This window comes from Amphibalanus amphitrite, unplaced genomic scaffold (assembly GCF_019059575.1).
Source record: "Amphibalanus amphitrite isolate SeventyFive unplaced genomic scaffold, NRLGWU_Aamphi_draft 000870F_arrow, whole genome shotgun sequence".
Lineage (NCBI taxonomy): Eukaryota > Metazoa > Arthropoda > Thecostraca > Balanomorpha > Balanidae > Amphibalanus > Amphibalanus amphitrite.
This window is the reverse complement of record NW_024882364.1, coordinates 22,193-42,614: the sequence shown is the minus strand read 5'-3', so window position 1 is coordinate 42,614 and position 20,422 is coordinate 22,193. Positions and strand designations below refer to the sequence as shown.

At 49.4% G+C, this 20,422-nt stretch overlaps 1 protein-coding gene across 9 annotated transcripts; it reads right to left on the bottom strand.

Annotated features, from left to right (window-relative positions):
* Positions 1-1,668: 1,668 nt before the first annotated feature.
* LOC122367434 (acetyl-CoA acetyltransferase, cytosolic-like) lies at positions 1,669-17,845 on the bottom strand. Of its 9 annotated transcripts, XM_043340499.1 has the most exons (10): positions 17,627-17,779; positions 9,870-9,930; positions 7,513-7,582; positions 5,930-6,051; positions 5,486-5,598; positions 4,976-5,190; positions 3,924-4,153; positions 3,441-3,632; positions 2,811-2,973; positions 1,669-2,536 (listed from the first exon to the last, which is right to left on the bottom strand). In XM_043340499.1, the coding sequence occupies exons 3-10, from the start codon at positions 7,565-7,567 to the stop codon at positions 2,418-2,420; spliced, it is 1,209 nt and encodes a 402-aa protein (XP_043196434.1). In that variant the 5' UTR covers positions 7,568-7,582; positions 9,870-9,930; positions 17,627-17,779; the 3' UTR covers positions 1,669-2,417. The 9 variants fall into 9 exon arrangements, with proteins under 9 accessions (XP_043196434.1, XP_043196438.1, XP_043196435.1 ...); XM_043340503.1 differs by lacking the exons at positions 9,870-9,930; positions 17,627-17,779 and adding an exon at positions 17,802-17,845 and having other exon boundaries at positions 7,513-7,573; XM_043340500.1 differs by lacking the exons at positions 9,870-9,930; positions 17,627-17,779 and adding an exon at positions 9,976-10,074 and having other exon boundaries at positions 7,513-7,573.
* Between the last annotated feature and the right edge of the window lie 2,577 nt (positions 17,846-20,422).

The window sequence follows — 20,422 nt, the reverse complement described above, 5'->3', positions numbered from 1 at the left end:
CGGATTGCATCACGCGACTCTACGCCCCAAGTTACTCCTATATAGGGATTTTTAGCGGATTCCTAGGGGTCCGGCGAATCTGTCGCTGGAACTTTGCTGACCTTTAGCGGGAAAAGTATTAGGTGTAGGGTTTAACGGATTGCACCACGCGACTCTACGCCCCAAGTTACCCCTATGTAGGGATTTTCAGCGGAATCCTAGGGGTCCGGCGAATCTGTCGCTGGAACTTTGCTGCCCTCTAGCGGGAAAAGTATTAGGTGTAGGGTTTAACGGATTGCACCACGCGACTCTACGCCCCAAGTTACCTCTATGTAGTGATTTTCAGCGGAATCCCAGGGGTCCGGCGACCAAGTTACCCCTATTTCAGCGGAATCCTAGGGGTCCGGCGAATCTGTCGCTTGAACTTTGCTGCCCTCTAGCGGGAAAAGTATTAGGTGTAGGGTTTAACGGATTGCACCACGCGACTCTACGCCCCAAGTTACCCCTGTGTAGTGATTTTCAGCGGAATCCTAGGGGTCCGGCGAATCTGTCGCTGGAACTTTGCTGCCCTCTAGCGGGAAAAGTATTAGGTGTAGGGTTTAACGGATTACGCCACGCGACTCTACGCCCCAAGTTACCCCTATGTAGGGATTTTCAGCGGATTCCTAGGGGTCCGGCGAATCTGTCGCTGGAACTTTGCTGCCCTCTAGCGGGAAAAGTATTAGGTGCAGGGTTTAACGGATTGCACCACGCGACTCTACGCCCCAAGTTACCCCTATATAGGGATTTTCATTGGATTCCTAGGGGTCCGGCGAATCTGTCGCTGGAACTTTGCTGCCCTCTAGCGGGAAAAGTATTAGGTGTAGGGTTTAACGGATTGCACCACGCGACTCTACGCCCCAAGTTACCTCTATATAGGGATTTTCAGCGGATTCCTAGGGGTCCGCGAATCTGTCGCTGAACGTCAATGTCAATAATTCGCTAAGTATACAGACATACGGTACTAATACAATGCCAAATGTTTAGTCGTACTCGTCGTACTCAACAATCGCTTTCTACAACACTCAGAGGGCCACTAAAAATCAACGGATAGATAGATGTATTTATCGTTTCATCCCATTTCTATTTTAACCATTTGAAAATAGTCCGAATGCCATTTTCTTTTAATCAGACTGCAATCAAGAAAAATCTTGAATGATCTCGGAACTGTGTTTTAACGGTTCCGAAGAACTGAGGAAGGGCTATTCTGCCCTGATTCTGCCACTCAATATACCCTGATTCTGCCCACTGCAACCAACCGTGTACAAAACCACACTTTGCTTACAAGTTACAAACGAAGGTCACTCGTAATTGAGTGGCTCATAGCTATGAGTGCGTGGGCGATAAATTCTGACCGATGGTCACATTATCGTGAGACGTTCGTGCTGTTCTAGTACTTTCCAGGAACATGGGTCTTGGCCCATGTAGGTACGGCCGCCAGCCGGCAACGATAGATAGCCACGACCGAGAGGTAGCCCGCGCGACATCACTGCAAGCGCCTGACGGAGACAGGCACCAAGCAGATGCCAGATATAGAAAGTATAATGGTAAACAGCAAACGTAAGACAATCGTGACATTTTGAGCAGAAGGAAGTACCTGATTCGTGAACGAAGATGAGAAGAGGCTTTATAATGCAAAGGCAAAAGTACTTAAGAGCAGGTGGATGAATAATATATTTTCCAAATAACCAAATCAACAACTCAAAACGACTAATGAGTATTTCGTAAAGCATTAACAGAAAAACGTAACAGTATCAACGCACGATAACCAATCTGAGTATTTTCTGGCAACAAAACAGACAACGTGCTGATATGGCAGATGACAAAATACATAGATCTAACGTCGGCAGGCTCCCATTACGGAACAAAAACAAGATGCTAAAAACTTGCGAGCCTTGAGCTTCCATACCTTTGGCAAATACGATTGAATTCCTGATATGCACGCTGACGTGCCTGTCATGATCAAGCTATACTGGCAACAAAGAACACGTTCTAAGGGGCAAAACGTCAACGATAAAAGCCCTCGCCCGTTCACTCAGAAAGCTTCGACCGTCACCAAAAACCATCACCAAAAGAACAACGATGGTACAGCACATCGGACAGCCCAACGTCCAAAACAATACAGCTACAGAGCGCAGCCGTCGATGGGAAGACAACTCTTCACTGGCCCGCCAAGTGTAAAACGCTCGGTACAAAATGTTTGATCGGAAACGCCCACTGGCACGCACATTATACATGTGGGCAAGAAAGGCACGAGTATACGAGTATAGTGAAATATCATTTTGGTACAGCCCCTAACGGGGTTCGACTGGCCTCATCTCCCGATGCTGCAGCAGTGGCGGGTGGCGACCCTCCCTCTGCGGCGGCGCGGTTCCCGTGGAAGCGACCCGGTGACGACGTCACATGAGCTCGACACACATGGCGATGCCCATGCCGCCGCCGATACAGAGCGCAGCCACGCCCTTCTTCAGCTGGCGCTCCCTCAGCGCGTACAGCAGCGTGACGAGCACCCGCGCGCCTGGGGAGGGAGAGCAGCGGTCACGAGGGTTCGTGGGAAGAGTGACACTGTAGGGACGGCCGCGTGGAGGACCAGAACCCCGCACGAGTTTTCAACTTCCATGCTAAACACCGTCCGTGCTCAGAAGCTAGTCACCCCACCCATAAAGTAAACATGTCTGAATGATGAAAAACGGTAAGACGAGACATCCGACCCTATCCTGTCTGTCTAAGTGTTGTGTGATGAGGATAAAGGTCTGGTAGCGCTGCTGACGGCATTGTTCACACCGACTGACCTGAGGCCCCCAGCGGGTGTCCCAGCGCGATGCTGCCGCCGTTGACGTTGACCTTGTCGATGGGCGCGCCGAGCGTGCGCTGCACGGCCAGCGCCTGCGCCGCGAACGCCTCGTTGATCTCAAACAAGTCCACGTCGTCCATACTCCAGCCGGCCCGCTCCAGCTGGAACGGAACGCCGAAATGTAGCTCAACTCTGCGGATGGTATATATGTACTTCGAGAGTGGTGCAACCGGAATATGACTACCGTCATTAATTAACATATCGTGACTCGTGAGTAATACGTGACGAACAATTAGCCGTATAGCCTCGTTGGTGGTGTGCCCTAAAACACCAAATCATCATCATCATCGACGAACAATAATAAACGATGGCCTGAACATTTGGTTGAGATTGCGTGACATTTACTTCATGATTTCAAATGCCTTTACGTCCAGACGCCAATGTCCTTTACAGGATCAGATTGCTCAGCTTTGGAAGCTTGACAGCTATTTGACGTGTTGCTTCTCTCGAATTACGAGTTTTGTACATAGCTATTACCCTCTCCCTTATCTACTCCCGAAAGCCGGCTAATCTCTCCGTATTCCAAACACCCCGACTGTGCCTAACACGCCTCCCGTGCGCCACTCACCGCCAGTCGGGTGGCCGGGATCGGGCCCGTGCCCATGATGCTGGGCTCCACGCCGTAGGAGGCGCTGGAGACGACACGTGCCAGCGGGGTGAGCCGGCGGGTGGCCGCCTCCTCCGCGCTCATCAGCAGGACGGCCGCCGCGCCGTCGTTCAGCCCCGAGGCGTTACCGGCCGTCACAGTGCCACTGCCGTCCTGCGAGCATAATGAATACACATATTAATTGATAAGCAGAAAGCAAACACAATTCATCCAAACAGAAAATACATAATTAAAATGCAGAAAAAACAGTGAATTGTGATTATTCTTATCAAGAAAAAAAAACAAAAAGGGAAAAAGTAGTGGAAGTCCACGTTGTCCAGCTGATCTTCCAATAACAAATAAAAATTAAAAGCGAGGCCCAGTGAGTCAAATAAGACCCGAGATCGGAAAGCGATGACGCAAAGTGCACCTGCACGGCTACTTTCAACACTTCTAGCGACTGACCGTGACGAAGGCCGGTTTCAGCTTGGCCAGCGTTTCGGTGGTGGTCTCCGGGCGCGGGAACTCGTCTGCCGTCACCTCTGTGACACCCTTGCGCGACTGGACGGACACGGGTACGATCTGGGCGGCGAATCGGCCGGCCTCCACCGCCGCCCTGGTCAGCGACTGAGACCGGCACGCGTACTCGTCCTGCTCCGACCGAGAAATGGAGAACTGCTTGGCAATGTTCTCCGCTGAGGACAACCGACACCAAGGGGGGTTATTGATAGGATGTGGTGAACGCATAGCCCGTTCTACAAATAAATAGCTACAAGTAAATAGCTCGAAAAGTGATGACTCGATAGAGCCAAAGCCCTGATAGAGCGAATCCCCAAACCAACATTTTCGGAAGTAGAGCAAAAATCATAAAACGCAGAAAAAAACATAAACGAAGTCGAGCAAAAACAATAAATAAAAAATCATTATATTCATCAAAGCAAGGACAAAAAGGTGGCACTTCAGCGTGAAGCTTGTATTCATAATGTCGGCATTCGCAAGCGTTCGTGAAATTTCTTGCGTTGAAAATTAGATTTAGCAAGTTGGAAAGGCGTCACTGGCATGGTAAACATGCAGTCGCTGCCGAGAGTAGCGTAAAACGGTCCATCGACTCTGCCCAGGTGTTGAGTATCGCACTCTCTCCAGCCATGAGGGCCTCGGGGAGAGGGCGGGGCGTTAGACGGTCGCCCATTAAATCCCGGCTGATGGCGCCTAATGACCTAATTGTCCAGCTGACTGTACACCTGCGGAGAGTCGCTCTGACTCGCCTAGGGTGAGCAGCGCCGGTAACAACATTAACACTAATCATGGGGCGAAAACGTCATGGACTGTGCAATATCGACGGTAGCCATGTCGTATTATAGGAGTGACAATTCGTTGACTAATATATCAAACTCTCTCAGACACCATATTGGCGTCCTGATTGAGGGGCATTCATGGGAGCGGAGAGTGGCCTATCGGGGCGCTCACTCCCAGAACACTCGGCACCCACCGTCACTCCCGGGACACCCAGCACCCACCGGTGACTCCCATGTGTATCCCGGAGAAGGCGTCCTGCAGGCCGTCGGCCAGCAGGCTGTCCCTTAGCTGGGCGTCTCCCAGCTTCTGTCCGGTGCGCAGGCCCATAAGGTGCGGCGCCTGCGACATGGACTCCTGGCCGCCGGCCACTACGAGCCGCGCCTCCCCGCAGCGGATCGCCTGCGCCGCGTTACACACCGCCCTGCGCGTGAGGACACGGTGAGCACATTAACTGACGGTTCAGTCGTCGGAGCAGGTGGACAGTTAATCTCCACAGTCCACATGTTTCCACACGTCATTATCTTCAAACACATAACTATAATGATATAGCAGTATTATACTCCCATGATGTCATGGTCCACCGTCTCAACGAACCCCTTGATTAGATACACCAAACGAGTCTTACGATGAGCAAGTCTTTGGTAAGGTTGTGTCCAGCCTTGGCTGAGTTCACGGCCCACTCAGTACGTGATACCGCCTGGACCTGAGGCACTGTCCTGACCTCCACTCACTTCAGCCCGGAGCCGCACACAATGTTGACACCACTGGCGGGCACGTGGACGGGCACACCGGCGCTGACGGCGGCCTGCCGGGCCGGGTTCTGTCCCTGGCCGGCCGGCAGCACCTGACAAAAAAAAAAAAAAAACACACCCGAGTCAGACCAGCCGCGGGCGTCACTGCCGCCAGGCGAACTGAGCATACCGGCAGGCACGCCAGAACCACATGTCAGCAACAGAGCGGGCGGATCGCCACAGTTTGCGTCTATGGCCGGTGGTTATACGTAGAATATCTGTAATGCATACTTGCAAGGTCTGTTTGCAATGTGCATGCTACATCTTGTGCTCTATTCCTAGCTCGCAGTCCCTGACCTTTAACCAAAAGTAGATATGTCCCCAGTCAGTGTATGGCCCACCGTCGCGTTCACTATTGTCTGCCACCGGCGCCATCGCTCTCACCTGACCCATGATGACCTCGCTGACCTCAGACGGGTCGACCCCGGCCCGTGCCAGCACTTCTTTGATGACCAGGCTGCCCAGCTGGTGACTCTTAACCGTAGAAAGCGAGCCCAGAAACGAGCCTGAATCACATAACGGCAACACAAAGTGACAATGGGATCGTGATCAAGTGCAAGAATGCACACAGACTGAACAACCGGCCGGTGTTCCGACTGGACGGCCGCCTGGTTGGCCACACCGAACGTTACGGCTTACGGCTTACGATGCGCAGTCCCGTACAGTGGGTACGCACGGGGGGGGGGGGCTCCCTCGCCGTTCCACCCCTGAGATTATGAGCTTCACAAAATAACGAGCGTATACGCTTTTAAAGGAAATATACCACTTTCAAAATAGAGTTTTGAACAGAGGGCTGTTCACGGGCCCTGTGTGCGGTCGGACCGCACACAGCCTCCAAGCTCCGCCCACTGCGTCCCTACGTCAGCCTTCCGTCACCGCACACAACGACCGCTGTGGCCGGTCGGGACTGGCCACAGCGGACCGTCCACCGCACGCAGCCGTGACGTCAGAGCCGCCTAGGTACCCATCCCCTACCCCCACGCCTGCTGGACGCTCCGCACACACCGCACGCGGCAGTGTGCGGTGCCCGTGAACACCCCTCAGGAATATCAGTTTTGTGGCTTGAGCTGAGACTGGCACAAATCGGGAGCTTTAAGCCCCGAAAATCACCCTAGGCAATGATATTTCATTTCTCGTTTCGAAAAGAGCACCTTGTCTCTTGAATGACACAAAAGAATGCGTCACTTGTAGAAGAATGCCAAGAAAGCAGCAGCCAGCCGCAGAGGCTAAGCTCAGGGAATCAGCATGCAGTTGCTTTTGAACTATACAATATGATTAATCCATGAGTAATACACTTCAGCACCACCGCTATTTAGCCTCTACCAAAGATGGAATATAATTCTTCCAATATGAAAATAGTGAAGAATTACTTTGGAAAATTTGTACAATTTTTTCAGATCTTTTTACACAGAAAAAATAATAATACTGTCACAAAATAGTTATTTGAGGAAAGTGGTATATTTCCTTAAACACTGCAACTGGTACCCAATTTTAAGGTCACAGGTCAACTGGTGATCTCTGAGGTGAAATCTAAGGCTCCACAGTAGCTGGTCTGCTTTTGCAAAACAACATAGCCAAAATTGGTCAGAGAAGCAATTTTGACACATTCACACTGTTCATGCTCAGGAGTCAGGACTGTCAAATGATATACTCTTAGCTATGGAAAAATCAGCTCAGAATGTTGGTCTTGGGTCAGGGTCATGTCAAAGCCAAAGGTTATGAAGTTCCTTTGTCAAAGGATGTCACATAACATATCATTTGATATGGTGGGTCTACAGAGTCTATTCAGAGTTTATCAGTGGCTTCAATTTTATTAGGCTGGCTGATGTCTTTACTTCAGGGGATATGTTTCTGAATCTTTATAGGGTGAAAATTCCATAACTGATAGTCACCTTTTCTAAGATAAGAAGGGATGGAGTGGGTCACTTCACCTTTTCATCTTTTGGACCATTCAGCTTTTCACTTACCAATTGGTGTCCTTGCAGCTGACACAATCACAACTTCAGTTTTGTTTGAATCCATTTTTTCCTGAAACAACTAAACAAGTGATGAATGTCGACAAATTACCCAATGTTACTACATAGCAGTAGGATCTGTATGATTAGGCTGAGGTCTGAAATCAGGCAAGTAAAGGCCGAGCCAGGGGGGTACGCTCCGGCTGTTTAGCATTACGAAAAGTGGTGACAGACGTTTGTGGAGGATTGTCGACGAACTCTTGTTCCGCGAGCAGCACTCACGCGCTAGCGGAAAATCCACCAATCAGCGCTCGGCAGTGCTCGACGCTGATTGGCCCGACGCTCGTGACGAAATTGCGGGGGACCGCAGTTATTCTCTATGGACCCGAATAGGCTTTTGGATTTCGGAGGGGTTTCTTTAAGATTATATGCTGTTTCGAGCTGTTTTCGAGTTGAAATATATTTCTTATGACTGTTAGCTATATAATGGCACCATAAAATCATGATTTTAATTAATATTACCGATGTAATATCGGCCGAAAAGACATGCTGTCTTGGCACGGACTGCCCTGCGGCTGATGTGGGGCCTCTAGTGTCAGCGTATGGTAATAATGGGCTGAAGAAGGGTTATTGGAGACTCTTAGAGCCCCACCAGGATTCAGTATAGGGTCATCAGAGGCCGGGAACGTCCATCAGGGGTCTGAGTAGGCCTGCCATAGGGGCATTACATGACACATCATGGAACATGGGTCAATCTAGATCCATTAGGGGCCGTTGAAGGGCCATCATTGTTCAGCGTGGGCCCGCACTTACCTCTGATGGGCATGCCGTGCCCCGATGGACTAACGCTGGCCTCCGATAAACCATCACCAGCCCCTGATAGGTCTACAAAGCCCCCTGCTGGGTCTAAATTGGTCACTGATATGCCCAAATGGGTCACTGAGAAACCCGTACAACATCCCCTGACTGCACCTGATGGACCAATGCCGTCCCCTCATGGGCCCACCACGGCTCTTGAATGGCCTCTTCAAGTCCCTGAAGCGCCTTTATTGGCCTAAATGGACCCCTGATTGGCTTATGTGGTCCCTAATGGTCCTATATGGCCCCCATGAGCCCTCAATTCGTCCCGAGACAGCCTTACATTATATGCCACCGGCCCCTGGTAGGCCTGCACTGGACCCACTGGGCCTATACCGACCCATAAAGGGCCAATGTCGAGCCCTCATGGGCCTCCGATGACCACACGCCGGCATGTGTGGCCCCATCAGCAGGGGTCCGTCTATCCCATGTACTTCGGTCTTTTTGGCCGATGTGACACCGGTAGTATATAGAAATGTCATGATTAAATGTCGTTATTATATAGTCAAAGGTCATGGAAAGAATATCCAAGCTCAAAAATGGCCTCAAACCCAACAAAAACTGATACAAATCCCCTTCAAAAGTCATAAGTCAATGAAACGCCATAGGGGAGTAGCTGCAATCCCCCGCAATTTCGTCACGAGCATCGGGCCAATCAGCGTTGAGTATTGCCGAACGCCGATTGGTCGATTTCCGCTAGCTTGTAAATGCTGCTTGCGGATATAGTCTTGAACAAGTGAGGGTCGCGGCAACTAAATATTGCTTGTCACCACTTTTTCTTCGGGAGCGTTCTACCTGGTTTATATAGCCTTGGGCCGAGCTACACTATGCGTGACCATCCAGGAAATTAAGCACGTGATCTGGGGATCCGTGATTGCAAGACTCTCTAGTCTCTTAACATTGGTTTCTGCTATTTTCCAGAATTTCCATGAATTATTGTATGCTGACACAATACCTAATGACAACTAATAAATGGTTTCGCAACAAATGCTCAAGTTTGCTATCTTCTATACTATTCTATTGATAAATAGTTTATTTAGTTAATAAGACATCAATAACACATGAAAATTAAAGAAACAATGATTAATTACATCACTTGGATTCATACAGTGCGCCACCAAGTGTGCCAATAACTCTCATATCACACAATCTCACAGATTCTGCAAAATAGTTAGCTCTGAACTTTATATCAGTACGGAATATCCTGACCGTCCTATCTTGATCTGGCAATTCCTGCACTGAGCGTCCGGCATTTCCTTGACAATCTGCGTCAGCGTGACCCCAGTGTAGCCGACCCTGTATATTTCCTATCAGCTGAACCTCATCTGCGTACTGATTTTCTGCAAAACAAGCAAACTCGCAGATCACGCACGTAATTTCCTGGACAATCACGCATAGTGTTAAGTTGAAGTGAAGGTCTGCCCTAAGACCATTTATCATTGTCATGTGGTGGTCAATTAAAAATAAAATGTGAAAAAATAAAGTAATCAGTAATGAGAAAAAATCCTCACCAGTTTTTTAGACGAACCAAGGGACTTCTAGGTTGAGGTTCTTGAGGCAAACCAACATTCGCTGGGGGGACGGGCGGTTGTTGCCTTGGGTTGTTGCAAGACTCACGGTATATAGGTTGTTGTTGTTGGAAATGTTGTGTTGCGTTGCGCTCGCGTTCTGTGATCTTGGTGTGATACCGTGTGATACGCAGAGGTGATACGTGTGTGATTGCGTGTGATGTGTTCCAGGCCCATGTCGTCCACTATCTCCCTGTGTGTCCAAGTGCACAGATGACGTCACACGAAGGGGCGGAGTCGGGGGCGGAGCCTGGCGCAACGGCCGCCATATTTGAATTTGTTTTATTAGAATGTATTCTATATTTTGGGTTTCAGACTTTCAGTCAATTGTTATCGATAGTTTTATGAACGGTTAGCTGTAATATAAGTGATTTATCAAGAAAAAGCACACATTCCGCTTGCAATTTCGATTTAAATACGACCCGCGCCTAGATTCGAACGCACGATCTTTGGATTACGGCGCAAGCATCCTAACCACTACACTACCGCGGCGGCGTGGCGACCGGCGGAAGGGAGGCTGCGGAGGCATGGGGGCTTTTTTACGCATTTTTGGAAAAACTAATGGGTTTAGTGAAAAACGCTTCTTAGATAATTCGAAGAAAAATGTCTCGGCTTTCCGATGATACACTTAGTTTTGTGCTAGCTTTAGCAGGGTTTGTTCTACAGCGCTTCAAAAATCGCCCATTTGCATAGGACTTAAACGGGGCTTCAAGACTTGCCCCCAGATGACGTCACGAGCTGACGTCACGATCAGGTAGAATCGCCGGACGACCCTACCTGGTATATAGGGCCTTGATGTGTTCAGGGTTGGATGCAAGTATGATGAGGCCCGATGATATGGTAGCAATCGCTCTGTTCCAAATCTGACGCATTTGAAACGAATCTGGAGCACGAAACAACAAAAAGGTGATGTAACGGAAGTTAGCAGGGATTCAGCAGGGGTTTATTTTGCCCTCATAAATAAATGATGGGCTTTCGAAAAATGTTCCAAGCGATAAATTGATTTTTCACATTTGCAGGGCTATCGCATGGCCATATGGCATTTGGCATCGGCGATTGCCTCGGGTGGCGTTGTATTGTAATCCTTGAAAAGATCATGGTTCAGTTAACTAACCCTCGCCCGCACGGCGCACATGCCATTTTCCCATCCTAGAACGCACATGGGGGGGGGGGTGGTTGCCACCCCCCCCCCCGCGCCATTTCGTTCCTGTTGGAGATAGAGCTTAGCGGTAAAGACCAAAAAGATTCTTTGGGAAGAGACGAATCCAATGATACCCAGTTTTACCTTCTCAGGTCAGTCATTGACCTTCCAGGTCAGGTCAAACAAAAAAATGTTGCTGTTTTGGGTCACCGTTGGATATCAAGTGTGCTGCTTATCAAATACCGATGACGATGCTGTTTTCTGGTGCCAAGCCAGCTAGAACCTCTTTGTCACACTACCCGACCAGAATTTTGCTGCTGAGGTCATTTCAGGTCAAGTTAGGTCAAGGTCAATTATATGTGTTTGTATGTCTGTGTGTGTCTGTGTGTATACTGATGTGTGCACCGATTGTTTTTGGGTCCATATTACATGAAATCATGATCTGAGAAGCTTTTACCAAAAATGCAGTCAAAAAAACTTCAAAAAAGTAAATTCAGCTTGCCTAAAACGCAATTATCTTAGATGACCTAGGTTGACCTTGACCCTGACCTTGACCCCTGTACATCGTCGAACAACATGTTCCATGATAGGTGGGAGGTAAGACTGGCAAAAAAGGCCGAAATCAGGGTGTCAAAAGCTCATAAGGCCCATGGCAAACGCAATATGTTGAGAATTGGCCATTTGGGTCATGACATGACCTGACAAACAAGGTCATATCTCCGAAACCAAAAATCACAGAAACTTGAAATTTTCAGTGGACATCAAGAAAGGATAGAGGAGCAGCTATACGAAAAATCAGCCTTCTAGCTCTAAAAATGTTGAGTGCAGAGCAGAAAGACTACCTGGGGGGGGGGTGGCAACCACCCCCCCCCCCCATGTGCGGGCGAGGGTTAAAAGATCCAAATGGTCATTTCAGATAACAGCGCAAGGCACCTCGCAGTTGCGATCAAACGTAAGTTGAATCGGAACAGATATTGGAGGGATCCATCACATCGTAGGCTAAGTAGATACGCAAGTTGTATCGCAAATGGTGAAGATACGAACTAACTTTACGAATCTTCTCGGTCGATCGGAAGGCCGATCGTAGCGAAGCTTTACCTCTTTCTCAAGAGAAAAATATAAGAAATTTTCAAAATTTTCACAAAACCGAAATATATGTTAAACAAATATGGTTGATGAACACGTGTGCAAAATTTGAAGTCGATTTCTTCAAAAACGGCTGCGCTAGAGCGTTTTAAATTTACACGTTGAAAACGGTCACTTTCACGTCATTTTTGTAATATTTTTTTCAATTTTGAAATTTAAAAAGTCTTTTGGGCAATTTTTCGCGTTAATTGCGAAAATCTGACCAAAACATGTATCGCACCATCAATGATCCGATACGCCATTAGAGGCCGCGCCGCGGACAGGTGGGCGCGGCGATACCTAGGCCGCGTGGGGGTTACACTGGTGTTCGGAAAGGGCTATGTCAACGCGAGGCAGGCCGCGGGGGAGGCGGTTGCGGCGCCGGTCCGTATTTGTCGGCGCCTAACAGTGCAGCGGTGCGTTTATGGCGGAGGGAGGGGAAGCGGTGTAGTGTCGGCAAGGCCACACACAGGAGAGGGCACACGGCCCCCCCCCATTCGAGTTGGGGCCCCTAATCTTTAGACCGCCGAAGACCATGTAAAATGAACTGAAATAATGATTGAGAAGACCGGCAGGGCCCATCTCGTTCCCCAGCAGGCCCATACGAGTCCATAAATGCCCAGTAGCGCAGCCAGGGGTATTGTGAAATTTCAATGGCCCTCAAAAGACCTCAAAGGGCCCACAGATGGGGTCACCGGGTCCTCAGATGGTCTCGAAGGGCCCTCGGTTAGCGTCAAATGGCCCTCATCTGGTGTCAAAGGGCCCTCAGATGGCCAAATGAAGGGCCACAAGATGGCCTCAAAGGGCCCTCAAATGGGTTCAAATGGCTCTCAGCCAACGTTAAACCTACCTCAGAAGACCTTAAAGGGCGTCAAAAGGCCCTAAACCTGCGTCAGAGGGCCCTGAGCTCGCGTCAAACGACCCTCCGAAGGCCTTAAAGAGTCCTTAGCTTGTGTCAGAGGGCCCCCAGCTGGTGTCAGTGAGCCCTCCTCAGCTGGCGCCAAAAGTCCATCTGAAGGCCTCAAACGGTCGTCAGCTGGAGTACAACGGTCCTCAGATGCCGTCACGCGGCCCTCAAAAGCCTCAAGGAGCCCTTATAAGGTCTCAAAGGGCCCTCATTTGGCCTCAAAAGGCCCTCCGCTAGCGTTAACCGGACTTCAGAAGGCCTTAAAGGTCCCTTATCTGGTGTCAGAGGGCCCCCAGCTAGTATCAGAGGGCCCCCCGGCCCTCAGTTGGCGCAAAATGGCCATCAGAAGGCCTCAAACGGTCCGTAACTGGAGTCCAACCGCAACGGTCCTCAGGTGGCGTCAAGCGGCCCTCAAAAAGCCTCAAAGGCCGCTTAAAAGGCAGCAAAGGGCCCTCATATGCCCCCAAAGGGTCCTCTGCTGGCGTCAAACGGACCTCAGAAGGTCTCAAAGGGCGTCAAAGGGCCCTGAGCTCGTGTCAAATATAAAAGCGCCCTTAGTTGGTGTCAGGAGGCCCCCAGTTGGTGTCAGCGTGCCCTCAGCTGGTGTCAGAGAGCCCTCAGTTGGCATCTACTGGCCATCAGAAGGCCCCAACAGATGGCGTCCAACGGTCCTCAGCTGACGTTAAGAGGCTCTCAAAAGGCCTCAAAGACCCCTCGGCTGCTGAAGAGGCCCTTAGCCTCAAAGGAAACTCAAGAGACGTTAAACGGCCCTAAAAAGGCTTGAAAGGGCCCTCTGCTGCTGGCAAATTGCTCGCATATGACATCAATAACAGCTTTGTCAAAAACGGACCTGAAAGACCTTGCCGGTCCCTGGTTATAAGGGACTCCTGTCTCTTGCAGTAACCTGAGTGGCCCACGTTTACTGAGGGGCCCCTGGTTATTGAAGGAGTCCCTGGTTATTGGAAGGACCCCTAGTTATCAGAGGGTTCCCTGGTCACCTGGTGGGTCCCTGATCAATCGAAACCTCCCGATCATCTGAGCGCCCCCTGATTGCCTTGGTCTTGGCGTTGGCGTACAGTTTAAAGTCGTCGGCACACTGCGGCCTCCTCTTTCTCAACAAGTCCCTCTATTTATTCTGCAGCGAGGGCGATTTCGTCAAAATACTCCTCCATCGCGAAGCCTCGTGCGCAGACGCAGTCTTCGGGGCGCTCGCTGCGCCAACTCTTGACGACAACTGACGGGCTCCAAATGGAACAGATGGACTCCGAAACGAACGTGGGAATGCCGACACATGATCCCTCCAAATTTACAGAGGAGGAGATGTCCCTGACAGCCCCTTTGCAATAGGGGTCACTTTTACACTATAGACGTATGGGGAATTCGACCTTATCGACATGGTACTACGAGGTCAGCTGATCTGCTTGGCATTTAAATCGTAGTAAAACTGGCATTTAAACGCTGCGAAACAACTTACGTACAACGTAGCTCCGATTTGCCCCTCTTTCTTTTTCATCCCTCCGATTTTCTTCCGATCAAGAGAAGTTTCGTACCGAGAGAAGTTTCGCAGCCACGTCCGATATAACTTACGATAGCACGGATCCCCCCAGCCTAAGTTATGTTATAACTTATGAAATATGATAGAAAACGTAAGGTCCGGTAAGTAAGGTCGTGCTCATAGTGCTCACTGCTCAGTGCTGTGATCTCGTGGATCTCGTGATCTTTTACTGTGAAGGAAAAACTTCCCGACTGACTGACGTCATCACTAAGGAATACCAGATTCTGCAAATATTTGAACTAGAATCTTTATGTAACAATTGCGCCATGAACGGCTATTTCGATAACTACCACATTGCTACCAAATCCTTGACGTCACAGGGGAACAATATTTTCCCCCTAGTAAACCAAGCCCACCAAGCCGGCCTTAGTAATAACTAATAGCACGGAATATATAGTCTACGACTCTGTCGTAGACTATATATTCCGTGGTAATAGAGTTCTACCAGCCTCTAAACCAGGGCTGCGGAGTGCGGAGTCGGAGTCGGAGTTGGAGTCGGTCGGAGTCGACAGTTCTGCCCGGAGTCAGAGTCGGAGTCGTCAATATCTTACCGACTCCGACTCCGGAGTCGGAGTTAACGCTGCATGGCTCAACGTCATGCACTGCAAATGTTTGATTGACGAGACTGCGCTCGAAATTAGATTTTGTCGAAAAAAGCCATTTTACTGTTTTGGACGATCGTTTCCAGCGAAAGAAGCAAGGACGGTGAATGCCCCAGAATCTGCTTTTTAACTGCATGTTAGGTATTTTTAACGTCATATTCCAACGCAATGTCTTGGAACGCACAAGGGATCGTTTCAGGCAAGATATAAAACATTCCATTGTGTGCGAGTTTCAGTTTGATCGGAGGTGTCCCGAATCTGGGCTGAATCCGGGCTGCGACGTATGGAGTGTCGATTATTTGTACATTTTGCCCTGCCGAGGTCAAACGGGGTCACGTATCGAGAAGCAGTTTTGAAGGAAAGTTACTACGGCCTATGGGCTACCCGATGATGTGCTTTGATTTGGAATTCGGTCAATCCCTCTACTCGAAAACTGCTGTGCAAGTGTACCTATTTTCGACATAGCCCACAAATGACCTTTGGTCATTGCATGACCTTGAGAGGTCAAATGGGTATTGGGAAAGTAAGATTAGATGCTTGTGACTCGATTGGTGCCATTTTTAGCGCTCTAGCTCTACTGGGTGGGCCACAATCTGCTGTGCAAATTTGGGCCGCGTGACCTTTGCTGACCTCTGTAGGTCAAACGGCTGGGAATGCCACCGAATGACTCGGACTGTGGATTGGGCATGTCAGGACCTTCATTGTTTGCGAGTTTCAGCTTGATCGGAGGTGTCCCGAATCTGGGCTGAATCCGGGCTGTGACGTATGGACTATGGAGTGTCGTTTATTTGTACCTTTTGCCCTGCCGAGGTCAAACGGGGTCACATATCGAGAAGCGGCTTTTAAGGAAAGTTACTACGGCCTATGGGCTACCCGATGATATGCTTTGATTTGGAATTCGGTCAAGGTAGCTGCAATAGGCGAAGGCATTGCTGACCTGTGAGGTCACGGAGGTCATCTGTGGTCATCATATTAAAAAATATTTGCAAAATGTCTAGTTACTGCAGTTTGAATGGAGCTTTTTTTCTCGATCAGCCCCGTGATTTTTTTCTTTTAGCTACGATGAATGCAAGTGTGGCAGTTGAAAAGTAGTGTCCTGCCGAATAGAGCATCAGACGGTGTAGAATGCCCTTGTTATATGAGGTAGCTGCGCGATGCCCCCTGCTCACTGTTCAGTTTACCGGTTGTTGAACAACCGGCCAGGTCAGCCGATTAGCTGCCAAAGAAGCGCCCACATTACTGGGGTCTCGACTAGGGTTGTATACGACTCAATCAATAGCAATCAATTCAATCACGACAAATTTGGGAAACCAATCAAATCAATCAAGTCAGAGCAGTTTTCGGGAATTGATTCAATCGACTCAAACGCGACAATGAAAGGAATCAATCAACTCAATCAAACGACTCAAACCAAGATATACATTAGGTTTTTTGCCCCACCAACTTGGAAAAGTGTCCATAGCAGTCTGGTGTACCTACCTACCTACCTACCTACAGAAGAAACAAAAATATTGTCATTTAAAATTATAAATTGCCATGCCATTCAAAGTTTCTATGTAATAAGGAAGGATACCTAGTGATGGACAGGTGGATCATGATATTGAGGTTCAATGGGTAGAATTGGAGCAGAAGTTTCATTTAATGGGTGGGTGCAAAATAACCCAGTAGTTGACTTCAACAAACGCCCCTTAACCCAAATCACCACCTTTCACCTAAAAGCTGTCAATTTAATTTTGGCCATATTCCAGCTAAGTCATCAGGCCATCTACCCCATGTAAAGCCCCCGTCTATCTCTTATGTGAGTTATGCTGAGCTCTTCTGAATTGAACCCTGAACATATTGAACCTAGCTAGGTTACATGCCACACTGACACCATATTGATATGAAAGTGTTGAAAATGTGCTACAAATTTGACAACTTTTTTACCTGGTTTTACCTGGTTGGGTTCCAACAATGTCCAGTAGGATAGAGATAGGAGAGTCAAGAAGAGGAATTTAGGAACCCCGTACACAAGGGACGTGCCAGCCTTGCAAAGCTATACAAAAGACACCTATCATGGAAAGCGGGCGGCTGGAAAGTTGCGTCCCGTCTGTGAGATTACATCTGAATGTTAAGGCATGAATACATAAGTGTTAAACAGTTGTACATTCGTTGTGTGGAATAGTTAACAAGAAGGTAGCATAAGATAGACGACATCAAACATATGCATACAGCAAATCATGTATATCTCTGTGTAGGCCCTGCTTGAATGACGAAATAGTAGGAGCGCACACCGTGGCGTCAGACAGAGAGTTCCAAACATGTATACACCTAATTGCAAACGACCTTTTACGCACATCTGTGTTGACGGCAGGGAGAAATGCTTTGTACCTGTGTCCACGGGTTCTGGTTAGGGTGGGCTGGGCAAATAGTTCAGCCGGCAAGATACATGAGTGGCCGTGAAAAATCTTCCAGCACTGTATGAGGTCAGCCCGTAGCAGTCGGCCTTGGATAGAGTAAAGGTTTAGGAGCTGTAGACGCTCTCCATAGGGGAGAAGGGCCATACCGTCAATCTGCTTTGTCCAGCGACGCTGGATTCGCTCAAGTAACCGCAAATCCTGGACAAATCCGGTGTGCCACACGCAAGAGCAGTATTCAATTAGCGGCCGGATGTGCGTAGTTAGTAAAAACAACATAAACTTCTGGGATCGGCACACAGTTTTCTTCGTCGCGCAATTCTTCGTCCGCATTTCTTCGTCCGCAAATCTTCGTCGGCGCATTTATTCGTGTCGCATTACTTCGTCTCGCATTTCTTCGTAGGTGCAAAAATTCGTAGCGCATTTCTTCGTATCCGCATTTCTTCGTCGGCGCATTTCTTCGTCAAGCATTTTTTCGTCCACGCATTTCTTCGTCTACGCAAATCTTCGTCCGCATTTCTTCGTCCACGCAAATCTTCGTCTGCGCAAATCTTCGTCCGCAAATCTTCGTCCCCGCAAATCTTCGTCCGCAAATCTTCGTCCGCATTTTTTCGTCCACGCATTTCTTCGTCTACGCAAATCTTCGCCCGCATTTCTTCGTCCACGCAAATCTTCGTCCCCGCAAATCTTCGTCCGCAAATCTTCGTCCGCAAATCTTCGTCCGCAAATCTTCGTCCGCAAATTTTCGTCCGCATTTTTCGTCCACGCATTTCTTCGTCCAACCAAATCTTCGTCCGCAAATCTTCGTCCGCAAACCTTTGTCTGCGCTATCTTCGTCTCCGCAAATATTCGTCCACAAATGTGGTTCAATAAAACCATGAAGAAATATCAGACAGTCAAGTGAATGACGAATTTAATGCAAGGAATGGATGATCGAAACTTTTGAAGACAGGTAGATGAGGTCAGTCAGGTGAAGCTATTGTATTTGGGAGCCGACAATCGTAATATTCCTCATTTGTGTCCCGGACATTCTTTTTTTGCGGTCGTTGAATGACAATATAATCTCTTGTACCCTCGCCGGCATAGGCGGCGGAACGGGGAGGGCACCGGGGCACCGTTCCCTTCTTTAATTTTGGCCTTTTAACAGTAGCCCTATGGGCGTTGCATGGAAAGCATATTGGACCAAAAGTCGGCAGTGCCGTGCCCCCCCCCCCCTTAATTGAAGATGTTCCGCCGCTACTGCCCGCCGGACCTATTTGTTTTCTACGGTACACGCCGACCGAGGGGGCGGGTACGACCCCCCCCCCCCATCGCCGTTTCGCCACTGGTGGAGCTAGCGCGTCGCGGAAAAAAACGAGCGTGTGCGCCGTTACGAGCCGCAGAGATTTATACCCGATTTTAAGGCGTTCTAGGTCAGGGGTCGGCATACGGCCCGCGGGCCGGATCCGGCCAGGTGGGTGACGGTTGGATCCGGCCCGCGACCAGCTGACGTCCGGCCCGCGGCTGGTATCAGCGACTTACATCGTGTTCCGGCCCGCGGTTCCTTCATAAATCGACTCCGATATAAAAGTGACTCAAATGTGCTTTGGCACAACAGTTCTTCCTTCGCACACTTCATGAGTTTATAAACACCATTTGCGGGTGTTTTTGTCTAATTCTACTTCTAGACAAAACTTGCAACGGTAAGATTTGGTCAGCAGCTCTTGCGCGTAGCATCAACGACTGCTGCAGCTGCGTGCACTTGGCGGCTTCACGTGGTCTACTCGCTTAACCTTCCAGGCGGTGTGTGTGTGGCGGGGGGGGGGGCCGGGCCGGAACACGATGTAAGTCGCTGATACCAGCCGCGGGCCGGACGTCAGATGGTCGCGGGCCGGATCCAACCGTCACCCAACTGGCCGGATCCGGCCCGCGGGCCGTATGCCGACCCCTGACCTAGAAGGCCTTAAAATCGGGTATCAATCTCTGCGGCTCGTAGCGGCGCACACGCTCGTTTTTTTCCGCGACGCGCTAGCTCCACCAGTGGCGAAACGGCGATGGGGGGGGGGGGGGTCGTACCCGCCCCCTCGGCCGGCGTGCACCGTACCGTAGAAAACAAATAGGTCCGGCGGGCAGTAGCGGCGGAACATCTTCAATTAAGGGGGCACGGCACTGCCGACTTTTGGTCCAATATGCTTTCCATGCAACACCCATAGGGCTACTGTTAAAAGGCCAAAATTAAAGAGGGGAACGGTGCCCCGGTGCACTCCCCGTTCCACCGCCTATGCCGGCGAGGGTACAAGAGATTATATTGTCATTCAACGACCGGGAAAAAAAGAATGCTCGGGACACAAATGATATGGAATGTTACAATTGTCGGCTCCAAATACAATAGCTTCACCTGACTGACCTCATCTACCTGACTTCAAAAGTTTCGATCATCCATTCCATGCATCAAATTCGTCATTCACTTGACTGTCTGATATTTCTTCATGGTTTTATTGAACCACATTTGTGGACGAGTGTTTGCGGAGACGAAGATAGCGCAGACAAAAATTTGCGGACGAAGGTTTGCGGACGAAGATTTGATTGGACGAAGAAATGCGTGGACGAAAAATGCGGACGAAAATTTGCGGACGAAGATTTGCGGACGAAGATTTGCGGACGAAGATTTGCGGGGACGAAGATTTGCGTGGACGAAGAAATGCGGACGAAGATTTGCGTAGACGAAGAAATGCGTGGACGAAAAAATGCGGACGAAGATTTGCGGACGAAGATTTGCGCAGACGAAGAT

Excerpts from the sequence above, each read along its gene's own strand:
- LOC122367434 (XM_043340503.1), bottom strand. The coding sequence starts at position 7,567 with ATGGATTCAAACAAAACTGAAGTTGTGATTGTGTCAGCTGCAAGGACA. Across the intron at positions 5,599-5,929 it reads GCGAGGTCATCATGGGTCAG|GTGCTGCCGGCCGGCCAGGG; the intron begins GTGAGAGCGATG and ends TTTTTTTGTCAG. Across the intron at positions 2,537-2,810 it reads ACACCCGCTGGGGGCCTCAG|GCGCGCGGGTGCTCGTCACG; the intron begins GTCAGTCGGTGT and ends CTCCCTCCCCAG.